Source organism: Ranitomeya variabilis, chromosome 1 (genome assembly GCF_051348905.1).
Source record: "Ranitomeya variabilis isolate aRanVar5 chromosome 1, aRanVar5.hap1, whole genome shotgun sequence".
Classification (NCBI taxonomy): Eukaryota; Metazoa; Chordata; class Amphibia; order Anura; family Dendrobatidae; genus Ranitomeya; species Ranitomeya variabilis.
The window spans coordinates 686,882,938-686,895,204 of record NC_135232.1 but is presented as its reverse complement, the minus strand read 5'-3'; the positions used below and the strand labels follow the sequence as shown (position 1 = coordinate 686,895,204).

Sequence of the window (12,267 nt, the reverse complement as noted above, 5' to 3'; positions counted from 1 at the left end):
TAAAGGTGTTATTTCCATTTCCATATACGGTATTGTCGGATACAGCTTGTAAAAACATTCAATATTGTAATTTACTGTTTATTAAAATTTGCAGCTGTTCTTGAGAAACACTTTTCTTTTGTTTACTGCTCACTGCCAAAGAGACCGACCACCACTGCTTACTAGCTTGTAAGCACTGCACTTAAGCAGGATGTAACCGCGCGATCCAGAAATCCTGGGAAGACGCAAATGAGTGCTTACAAGCTCACTTGACTTGAAAGGAGCTTGTAAGCATTGCACTTTTTCTGCTGTGGTGGTCGATTTTGAAGGAAAGAAACTCAACAAAAGAAGTGTTAATATCTCAAGAACGGCTGAAAATTTTAATAAGCAGTAGACTAGAAAATTGCTTGCATCTTCAAGCAATATCCGACAATATCAGTCTATGAAGATGGGAATAACCTTTAAATTTCCATATATCCCAAGCACATGAGCAAACATCACAACCGCTGAATGGAACTCCTCTTGGTCGTCATAGAAGTGTGCAACCACAATGAGATGTCCATGGTTTTGGGAAATATGGCGCTCACACAAAGCAAAAGAGGAAACGGCGCAAATGAGGGAACATGAGGTGGGGAAAAATAAGCGTGCATCACAGCAATGGTGCTGGTATGAGACACATGCATTGGGCAGGGGCCTACCAGAAGATGCTTGGACAGTTTTTGTTGTCATTATGACATAGGCTTCTGGGCTTTCAGCAATTTCTACATCTGAAAGAAAATAATGTCATTTGTTTCCTAGCACGATATTTCAGGACAAACTGGAGAAAAAGAAGTGGAAGAGATTTAGATTTGCAATCATCAACACAATCGAGAAGAAGTTTACCTGATAAGTGGTTGTAGTAAGCTCCTTCCTCTTCATTCTCATGCATGGAAGATCCTCCAACATCTACTGTTGGATCCCATTCCAAGGGGATGGAGTCAACACTGACGGGAGTTTCTCGACCAGATCTCTCATGCGGAAGAGTTGGGGGCATTAAATGGCAAAGCGATTGGTGGGATGGGTCAACATCTGGTATTGTGGTGTGCCAGGAGGAGTTCTGGATCTCTCGGGAATCTTCCCCATCGGTATCGTTCTCTGACATTTCTCGCTCTTCTTCTAAATTCTTAAAACACATGACAACATATGATTACTATGTTGCATTGTGCAATTAAATATATAGATGCTCTTTGCGGTTCAACAGAAAATTGCAGGTGCAAGACTACGCAGTCCAAGCAAGGTCTTACCAAATTTCTTGAAGTCAGCCTTTCATGGAACCTGTACACTCGTCCAAAAACTTCTTGGCAATATCTATGAATCTCTTCCAGTTCATCCTCAATGACCACAGCGTCCATCGCTTCACTTTTCTGAATCAACTGCTCCCCAAAAACAATCAGCTGATCAATTTTATCAGTGTTTAGTGTTATTTCTTGTTTGAAACCCTAAAAGATGAGGACAGAAGGAATAATGAATATATTGGCACAAATTGGGGTAAGGCTGGGTTTACACAAAGCCACGGCCAAGCTACATCCAGCCAAGGCTCAGCAAGCAACATCCGGCCAAATATCAAGCAACATCCGGCCAAAACCCAACCACATCCACCCACATCCGGCCACTGTCCAACGATATCCGGCCACTACCCAACCACATCAGGGCAATACCCAACCCCACCAGTCACTGCTCAAGCCCATCCAGTCACTGCCCAAGCTCATCCCGTCACTGCCCAAGCCCATCCCGTCACTGCCCAAGCCCATCCCGTCACTGCCCAAGCCCATCCCGTCACTGCCCAACCCCATCCGGCCACTAACCAACCCCATCCGGCCACTGCCCAACCCCATCCGGTCACTGCCCAACAACATCCGGCCACTGCACAACCACATCCGGTCACTGCTAAACTCCATCCAGTCACTGCTAAACCCCATCCACCCAATACCCAACCCCATCCGGCACTGCCAAACCCCATCCGGCCACTGCTAAACTCCATCCAGTCACTGCTAAACCCCATCCACCCAATACCCAACCCCATCCGGCACTGCCCAACCCCATCCGGCCACTGCCCAAGCCCATCCGGCCACTGCCCAAACACATCCGGCCACTGCCCAAACACATCCGGCCACTGCCCAAACACATCCGGCCACTGCCCAAACACATCCGGCCACTGCCCAAACACATCCGGCCACTGCCCAAACACATCCGGCCACTGCCCAGCTATGTTTGCGGTTCCGTGTTCAGCTTCATGTGTATGAGAGTTTAGCGGATACGTGCAGAAGCTGGCTACCATAATATGCACGATTCTCATCTGAAAAATGGATGGGACTACTGCATGCAGTGATTTTTTTCCAAAATGATCTAAGGTCCATATGGAAAATCACTCATGGACTAACTCGTTAACCAACATAGGTCACTGTGCTGTATGTGTTTGGTTGTGTGAACCAAACTACGAAAACCTACAACCGAGATCGTAGTTTTATAATTTTAATACTTACTATTAACTGTTGCATTTTCTCCTCGATGTCGCTTTCTGAGAAGTGCTCCACATTTGTAAGCTGCAAGTCCATCTCTGTGAGCCATACGAGGATGCTGTCTCTTGTCCCCTCAAAGTCTTCTCTTTGGCTGGTAAAGTGCTGGATTAAAAAAAAAAAAAAAAAAAAAAAAATAGTAAAAACTTAAGAAAATGCTAAATACTACATATTAGAAATTGTATAAGAAGAATGTACAGTTACACATTCAAATAGCGGATACTTCTTGAGATGATGATGCAGCAAGTTGCTCCTTTCAGGAGTGGACGGATGCCCACCATAACAAAATAGAACAATACAGCTTCAGCTTAACCCATCTAAAAGCTAATAATATAATAGCATAGCCTCCTCTTTACCTTGAGCCTCCTCAGGATGGACGTCACTCTCTTCTGAAGGTGGTCCCACCTCTGATTGCCTTCATGCACCATCTGCTTCAGTCTGCTGGCTGCGTCAGTGCGGTTCTCGCGAGCCAGCCTCCTGTACTGCTTGTTGATTAGCTCTAGATGAGTAAGACGCTCATGGATCTGCCTCTGAAATGCCTAAAATTCACACCAAAAACAGAATACATTTTTATGGACAGTGTTAAATGATTTCATGTAATAGATTATACAGGTCAGAAAAAACTAATCTTTTTCCCCCGCACAGCACTACTTCTGTGCATGGGCTGTGTACGTTTTTTGAAGGAAAAAAAAAAAAAGCAGTTCCTTTTCTTGTTAACACATCCCCTTTACTAAAGAACCTTTAGAGTCTATGTACACCTTGGCACAGTTTTTTTAAAATTTTAATTGTTCCTTTGCCTCCTAAATGCAAAGTAAAGCGACTTTTTAAGTGGTAGACATTTTTTAACGATAACTATTTTGCTGCCGACGATATGCATTCTGTATTGAAAGTGTAGAAGACAAAGGAGAACCATGTTCATCTGCGGGGTCCTCCATGTCTGGTCATAGCTAGCATATACATAGCACCACGTGTATGTTGAGCCAAGAATCTTGTAGGAAACTAGAGACATAATGCGGAAAAGTGGGAATATTTAGTAATAATATAAAAACACATCAAGGACAATACAAACCTCAAATTTCTTCTGTTCCTCTTTGGCTTTTGTGTATAATACATCAGAAGAATCAGGAGAAGCAGCCATTGCTTCAGCTTCTTTAAGCCATTCATCAAATCGAGAGTAGTCCTCTAGGAATTTCTGCCACAATCGACAGGTTTCCTCAATCCTGCCAAGAAGTCACAAGAATAATGAAAAACGTTGGATTCTCATGTAGTAAATATCATAGAAGCATGTTACACGAAGATAAACTATGCCAAAATCTATTGTCGGTATCACTCTAACTTATCTTCATTTGTCTAAAGCTGCACATACACATCAATGTCAGAAAACCTGCAGAATCTGGAGTGACTGTCTAATGGTAGTCTCCTTTTTTTCTCCCCAAGTCAAGACGTCCTCTCTGAGCGAGAAGAGCAGAGCAGAGAACAAGAGTAGAGCAGAGAACAAGAGCAGAGCAAAGAAGGACAGTAGGGCAAAGAAGAGTAGAGGGAGAAAAGCAAGACAGTAGAGCAGGCAGCTGGATTTTAACATGCCCAAGCCTTTCATTCCCTAAGGGCAATAAGCCCCAGCCAGAGATGTCTAGCAGCAACTTATTCCCCTTACCCCATGCATGAAACTCTAATTGACCAGGGAATTGAGGAGGAATGGCTGTCAGACAAACAATAGTTCTTCTGGCAGTCATCTAATGTAAACGACCATTTTACGGCTAGAAGTAGCTCGTATTTCCAGATATTAGACAAAATATAAAATGAAGAAAAAAAACAGTCAGTCAGCACTTACCGCATTCTCCTCTCCATCGACATAGAACAGATATTTCTCCATCGTTTATCGAGGCTCCTTGTGGTCTGCTGTATGGAATCACATTCTGTCTCATTAGCGCAGGCGTCCGTGTCGTGCAGCAGGCGCTCACAGATATTTAACACAGATGCCACTCCGGGGCTGTGCACCTCAATGTCCTTCTGCAAGTCCTGAGAGTAGAAAATGAGGCTCAACAACTACAGCAGGAATCACACAGAAGAAGACATTATATGTATCATGTATGGGACTGAAACAACGGTGGGAAAGTCACAATCCATGGTCTTACAAGCAGCAATATAAACAGTGTTATAGAAAACTACAGTGAGCAAGTTAAAGTTGGAGGAGGAAAAGCAGGTGACCAGATCAGTCCATCAGCCTTCTCCAATTGAAAGACTGCACATGGAGAAAGCTGCTCTTAAGTTAGAGAAGATGGTCAGGTCTGGTCACATGCTCCTCCATCAGCAGCCATTTTGTGGGTAGGAGCTCTGTGCAGTCTGTGACGATGGTGGCACTGACATGCCTGAAGAGAACCTTATATATTAGCAAGTGACATAAAAATCAACATATTTGTGAAAATAAAGAAAGTAGACATCCCTTTTAAGAAATTCTCTGAAGGACCATTCCACACTTTGGTGGACCAAGCTCACCACCTAAGTATCAGAGGTTGTCCCAGTAGACTAACATAATAATGAGCCCCAAAGGTTCAGTAGAAGCCACACCCCCTCTATAATTATCTGTATGCCTTTACAGATGAGAACACTTTTTGGCTGATTTTTTTTTTTTTACTTAAAAGCATGTATTTTGTGCTAACTTTTTATTTTTTTTCAATTACATTTCATTAAATTTTTTTGCACAGTTTGCCTTCCACTGCCTCTGCACAGAATGAGTCACTTGAGAAACCATCCGCAAGTTTGTTCTATCAATTTATAAGTAATATTGTCAAGGTGAAAAGGAGGATCCACCAGAAGATGTCAGAACAAATCAGAAAGACTGAATGTTAGTTTAAACCCCGCCTAATGCACGCCTTCCCCTAACACTCAATATAGTATTGTGTATTTTAGAATAAAGCCAGTTGGTGTGACCGTTGCAGACATGTGTGGATGCACGGGGCATTAACTAAGTTTGAACCAGCTACCTGTCTGACTCATTCTTATCCGGTACCAGATGCCTTGCACACATATTAATTTGGAATGACTGGTGAATGAGGGTATATTGTCGTTTACGACCCCGACAATATCTGTCCGTCAAAGAGTAAACTTCAGTTCTACTTTGATGTGGTCATAAATCAGCCGAAGAGTTCCGTAAAAAAACAGATAAAAGCTCTGTGACAGAATGAGTTCACTGTTGGAGTCTTAGGTAACTAATTCTTCAGCCATCTAAACAGTGCAAAATTTGTATTTATTTTTATTTGCAGACATTATTTTAACCCAACATGTAAAAAAATCAAAAAATTAAAATGTGGAAGATTTGAAGGGTACATGGATATCACATTCTCAAGTTAGCACAACGTTCTTTGAGAAAGTTTTAGAAAATACGTGAACTTGCCCTTTGTTCCTCGAGCTTCTTGTTTATCTCCTGCTCATCGCAGATGCTGTAGATGACGGGCTTTGATAGCTCGGACTCTATACGAGCCAGCCATGTGCGTAGGTTACTCATGTTTTTGTACAGCTGCTGGATGGTTATGAGCGTCTCCTTCAGTTTCTTTACACTGTGGAAAATATAAATCAGAGTCATACAAAAAAATAATTTCTCAATTTCCATCACGCTGTGGAGTAGCATCCTCTGGAGGAACCTAAATAAGGGATGCGACACCGACAGCACCAAGCTCAGAAGTCACAGTCTGGAGCTCAACTCTGGTCCTTACTGACCCCAGAGGGTACCACAATAAGGGACTGACACTGGCAGCACCGAGCTCAGAAGTCACAGTCTGAAGCTTAGCCCTGGTCCTTTCTGACCCCAGAGGGAACCACAATAAGGGACATGTCACCGCAGCACCGAGCTCAGGAGTCACAGTCTGGAACTCAGCCCTGGTCCTTACTGACCCCAGAGGGAACCACAATAAGGGACATGTCACCGCAGCACCGAGCTCAGGAGACACAGTCTGGAGCTCAGCCCTGGTTCTTACTGACCCCAGAGGGAACCACAATAAGGGACATGTCCCCGTAGCACCGAGCTCAGGAGACACAGTCTGGAGCTCAGCCCTGGTCCTTACTGATCCCAAAGGGAACTGCAATAAGCAACATGTCACCGGCAGCACTGAGCTCAGAAAGTCACAGTCTGGAGCTCAGCCCTGGACATTAATGAGCCTAGAGTGAACCACAATAAGGGACGTGACACTGGCAGCACCGAGCTCAGAAATCACAGCCTAGAGCTCAGCACTGGTCCTTATTGACCCCAGAGGGAAACACAATAAGAGAATGACATCGGCAGCACCAAGCTCAGAAGTCACAGTCTGGAGCTCAGCCCCGGTCATTACTGACCCCAGAGGGAGCTGCACGGGACAAGGCCAAGAAATTCACTACTGCCAGGATTTAGGCCACAATTTGCCCCCCAAGTTTTTTTTGCATGTCATTGCCACCCTGTGTTACATGGCATGTTGGAGAAGAACAACAGAATTACACAGATAATCCAAGAGATTTTTAAAAACGGGGCAACAAAATAATCTGAACAGCGGACTATACAGACTATAGCTTTCACTTTCATGAAAAAACAAAACAGTTTCTCGGTGCAACACATATCCAAGAGCAACAATGGATGAACAAGTCAATATGGAAAATGTTTCTGAAGTGAGGCAGGTATAGGGCGTATATAGGGGCAATTATAAGGCACATGTAGGGGAAGGAATAGGGCGTATAGAGTATGTAGGGGCAGGTATATAGAAAATATAGGGGCAGGTATATAGGGTATAGGATATATAGAGGGACATGTATAGGGCATATAGAGGGGCAGGTAAATACAGCACAAGGGCAGGTATAGGTGGTATATAGGGGCAGGTATATAGAATACAGAGAGGCAGATATAGGGCATATATGGGGCAGATATAGGGTATATATAGGGGCAGATATAGGGAATACAGAGGGGTAGGTATAGGGTGTATAGAGGGGCAGGCATAGGGTATAGAGTATATGGGGGCAATTAGAGGGCGCAGGTATATACAGAGAATATAGAGACAGGTATAGGGCATATAGAGAGGTAGTAAAGCGTATATATAGGGGCAGGTATAAAGTGTATATAGGGACAGATAGAGTATAGAGCCAGGTATAAAGAGTACAGAGAGGCAGGTATAGGGTGTATATAAAAGCAGGTATATAGACTATGGAGGGGTGGGAATAGAGTATATAGGCGCAAGTATAGCATGTATATAGGGGCAGGTATATAGAGTACAGAGGGGCAGATTTGGCATATAGAGGAGCAGGTATAGAGAGTATATAAGAGCAGATATGCAGCGCTGGGGTCCTGGGTTCAAATCCCACCAAGGTCAATATCAACACAGTTTGTATGTCCTCCCTGTGTTAGCGTGGGTTTCCTCCCACATTCCAAAGAAACACTGATTGGGGCTCACAATCTAGATTCCCTATAGGGACAGTGGTGATAATGTCTTTAAAGCGCTTTGGAATTAATGGTGCTATATACAATAAGCAACACATAATAAATAAATATATTGTATACAGAGGTCAGCATAAAGTATGAAGGAGCAGGTATGAAGCATGTAACAGCAGGTATAAAGTATATAGGAGCAAGTGTAAAATATACAGTTGTGTTTAAAAGTTTACATACCCCAGCAGAATTTTTGCTTTCTTGGCCTTTTCAGAGAATATGAATGATAACACCAAAACGTTTTCTCCACTCATGGTTATTGGTTGAGTGAAACCATTTATTGTCAAACTACTAGGTTTTCTCTTTTTAAATCATAAGGACAACCTAAAACATCCAAATGACACTGATCAAAAGTTCACATACCCTGGTGATTTTGGCCTGATAACATGTACAGAAGTTGACGCCAATGGGTTTGAATGGCTACTAAAGGTAACATCCTCACATGTGACCTGTTTGCTTGTAATCAGTGTCTGTGCATAAAAGCTGAGTGAGTTTCTGGGATCCAGACAGACTCTTGCATCTTTCATCCAGCCACTGACATTTCTGCATTATGAGTCATGGGGAAAGCAAAAGAATTGTCAACGGATGTACAGGAAAAAGTAGTTGAACTGTATAAAACAGGAAAGGGATACAAAAAGATATCCAAGGAATTGATAATGCTAGTCATCAGCTTTCAATCTGTGATTAAACAAATGGAAAATCAGGGGCTCTGTAAAAACAAAATCACAGTCAGGTAGACCAACAAAAATGTCGTTCACAACTGCCAGGAAAATTGTTCAGGATTCAAAGAAAAACCCACACATAACATCAGCTGAAATACTGGACTCTCTGAAAACTAGCGGTGTGGCTGTTTCAAGATACACAATAAGGAGGCACTTGAAGAAAAATGGGCTGCATGGTCAAGTCTCCAGAAGAAAGCCCTTACTGCGCAAACGCCACAAAGTATCTGGCCTACAATACACATAGCAGCACAGAGACAAGCCTCAGAACTTCTGGAACAAGGTAATTTGGAGTGATGAGACCAAAATTGAACTTTTGACCACAACCATAAACGTTACATTTGGAGAGAGGTCAGCGGCCTATGATGAAAGGAACACCATTCCTACTGTAAAGCACGGAGGTGGATCGCTGAAGTTTTGGGGATGTGTCAGCTACAAAGGCACAGGAAACTTGGTCAATGTCGAAGGAAAGATGAATGCAGCATGTTATCAGCAAATACTGGAGGCAAATTTGAAAACATCAGCCCGGAAGCTGCGCATGGGACGTACTTGGACATTCCAACATGACAACGATCCAAAACACAAGGCCAAGTCGATCTATCACTGGCTAATGCAGAATAAAGTGAAGGTTCTGGAGTGGCCATCTCAGTCTCATGACCTCAATATCATTGAGCCACTCTGGGGAGATCTCAAGTGTGCAGTCCATGCTAGACAGCCCAGGAATTTACAGGAACTGGAGGCTTTTTGCCAAGATGAGTGGGCAGCTTTACCATCTCAGAAAATAAAGAACCTCATCCACAACTACCACAAAAGACTTCAAGCTGTCATTGATGTTAGAGGGGGCAATACACAGTATTAACAAATGGGGTATGTAAACTTTTGATCAGAGTCATTTGGATATTTTGGGTAGTCATTATGATTTAGAAGAGAAAACACAGTAGTTTGACAATAAATGGCTTCACCCAACCACTAACCATGAGTGGAGAAAAAGTTTTGGTGTTATCATTCATATTCTCTGAAAAAAGGCCAAGAAAGCAAAAAGTCTGACGGGGTATGTAAACTTTTGAGCACAACTGTAGAGGGGCAGGTGTAGAGTATATAGGGGCAGATATAAATCATGTTGGTACAGAGTATACAGGGTCAGGTATATAGTATATAGGGTCAGGGATAAAGCATGCAGGTAATGTATAGACAGTATATAGAGGCAGGTATAGGGTATATCGGGGCAGACATTGCCATATGACATAAGAGGTGAGTCACAGCATGGCACCTGGCATAGACAGGACTGGAAACAGATGGGCATAGAGAACACAATTTAGAACACCCTTATTGATACCAGCTTTTAGGTGAAATGCTGCGGTGTTTTACAGTAAAACATGGCTCCGTGTAGTCGCGGCATCTGTCGCTTTTTTACGCTGCAAGAACTATTGACAGGTTCCCTTAAAAAAAAAGAACGACTCTAACCTTCTTTCATCCTCCAGAAACAGCGCCAATTCGGCCCACTGGCTGTGTCTGGTATTGCAATTCAGCCCCATTCATTTGAACAATAGAAAAAAACCCCAAATATGTAATACCTTTTTCAGCCTATTGAGATGAGTGGCGCTATTTCTGAAGAAAACAAACAAACAAACAAACAAAAAGATCCAGATATAGCCCATGTATTGTAGCCTGTGTCGTATGAACCATTATCTCCTCATGTATAAGAACGTTCTCTACGATGAACTTTACCTCCAAGAAAACACATTTCAGGGTCACCGCCCTGCTCACATTTAGCCATTAAATACGAGGATACCACAGATAATAACTAGAGGGTTACACATTAACCTCGCAGAGTGGCGTCAGATATCATTATTAACCCATTACAGCCCTGTAACACGGGACTAAACATGTGAGGAAGCCAATCTTGCACACAGACATGTGGCGGAGTACAAGGGCCTGCAATGCAGCAGCATGGAGGCAGATCTCAATCAGAAATGATAAAATAAAACCTGGTTATAAAGACACAAAGGGACCCTGCATCCTGCTGCGGCCCCCCACCCCTGTCTGTGTGTGCCGCAGACCTGTATACAGGGGTAATGATAAACATATGGCGATGGCTTACCATAAAAGCAGAAAGCGATTACATCCACGGCATGCACAGGACTATCATGGATCCTGCGTCCTCAGCGCCCATTCCCCCAGGTGAGACATGAGCAGCCCCCACATCAGACATGATCATGGCAGTGGCAGGCAAGACAGGCGTCAGCACCTGCATCTCCTGTGACAGCCATTCATTCATTCATTCATGGGGCTGCACACAGGCACCGATGGGAACCCATCCCCCTACTAAAGAGGGCTGATCGGAGGAGACTGTGCTGGCGGGGAGGGACGTCACATCAGGAAAGGGAACGCTGCACTTACTGTCACAATCCGTTACACCGCATCCTCAGGAGTATCAGCAGCATCACTCCAGGAACAGCGGCGTCACCCCCCAAAGAAAGAAGGAAACCCCTCCCTGTACCATGGCCTATTTATTCTCTACATACATACAAGGATCACACACAGCGCCTGCTCGCAGCGACGGCCATCACTGAAGACGTAGGATACAACAGGGAAATAAACATGCACAGTAAAAAAAATATTTCATTTTAAATTGGAAATATTGATTTTAAAATCTCCCTATTATTTTATTTGGGGCCATAGAGTAATGAGCAGGTGAGAGGACTGCGACCATAAGGTTTCCTTGGGACATTCGCCATGAAGTACAAAATGGTCAGCCAATGGGAAAGGTCACATAGATGATTTTATTGCTTAAGGTCGAAGTCACACAGCTGTATAAATCGGATGGAGATTGGAACGCAGTGCACGGACTGGCCGGCGGCTCTCCACACATGAAGGTGACAGCAGCATAGAACTTTATGAAGCGGTCATGCTCGGGTGGGGAGAGCCGCCGGCCAGTCCGTGCACTGTGTTCCAATCTCGATCCGATTTATATGGCCGTCTGACTGCACCCTAATTTTGACCGATTTGATTGTCTTAGTGGAAGATCTTTACTAGTGGGCCTTGTTCAGATGTGGGCATTGTTCGCACAATATCCATACCCCCGTATTGCAGATTATGCAGCCTCCTGACCGGTCCTATGAGGTTTGTATATTCAGTCTTGGAGAATTAGGGACTTAGTCTCCGTTTAACAATTCCTGTGCGTCAGCACAAACTGACTGTTCAAACCAAGCACAGGTGCTTGGCGCACCATTTACAGCTTCCACCTCCTCTTCCTTGATTGACAGCTCTGGTTTTACACGATCCAGAGGAGGATGGAGATGGATGGATAATGAGTAGGTGGGAAGGTGCACTGATCTGTTTGGGCCTGCTATGGTGCGCCTGTGCTTGGTCTGAACAGTCATTTTCTGCTGACAGACTCCCTTTAAAATGTGCACTGTATGCCTGGCTGAATTAGGCCTTAGAGTATTTATTCAATTCTTGCACCATGTTAGGGGGCCTTCTCGTTATATTATTCATGGCACTATCTCCTGCTGGCAGCAAACATCCGTTGAGTGTTTTTTTTTTTTCTTTCAAGAAATGCCTCTTG

General features: G+C 43.8%; 1 protein-coding gene across 2 annotated transcripts in view; it reads right to left on the bottom strand.

Annotated features, from left to right (window-relative positions):
• The window catches only part of SYNE2 (spectrin repeat containing nuclear envelope protein 2), a 424,330-nt gene that overhangs the window by 24,775 nt on the left and 387,288 nt on the right, over nucleotides 1-12,267 (bottom strand). Inside the window, exons 100-107 of one of the 2 annotated variants that reach the window (XM_077265969.1) lie at nucleotides 5,929-6,091; nucleotides 4,366-4,553; nucleotides 3,604-3,754; nucleotides 2,891-3,073; nucleotides 2,502-2,639; nucleotides 1,263-1,457; nucleotides 862-1,141; nucleotides 678-746 (exon numbers count right to left, since the gene is read on the bottom strand). In XM_077265969.1, the coding sequence (XP_077122084.1) occupies nucleotides 678-746; nucleotides 862-1,141; nucleotides 1,263-1,457; nucleotides 2,502-2,639; nucleotides 2,891-3,073; nucleotides 3,604-3,754; nucleotides 4,366-4,553; nucleotides 5,929-6,091 (1,367 nt within the window). The remainder of the gene's footprint in view (nucleotides 1-677; nucleotides 747-861; nucleotides 1,142-1,262; nucleotides 1,458-2,501; nucleotides 2,640-2,890; nucleotides 3,074-3,603; nucleotides 3,755-4,365; nucleotides 4,554-5,928; nucleotides 6,092-12,267) is intronic. The other variant, XM_077265976.1, reaches the window with a different exon arrangement.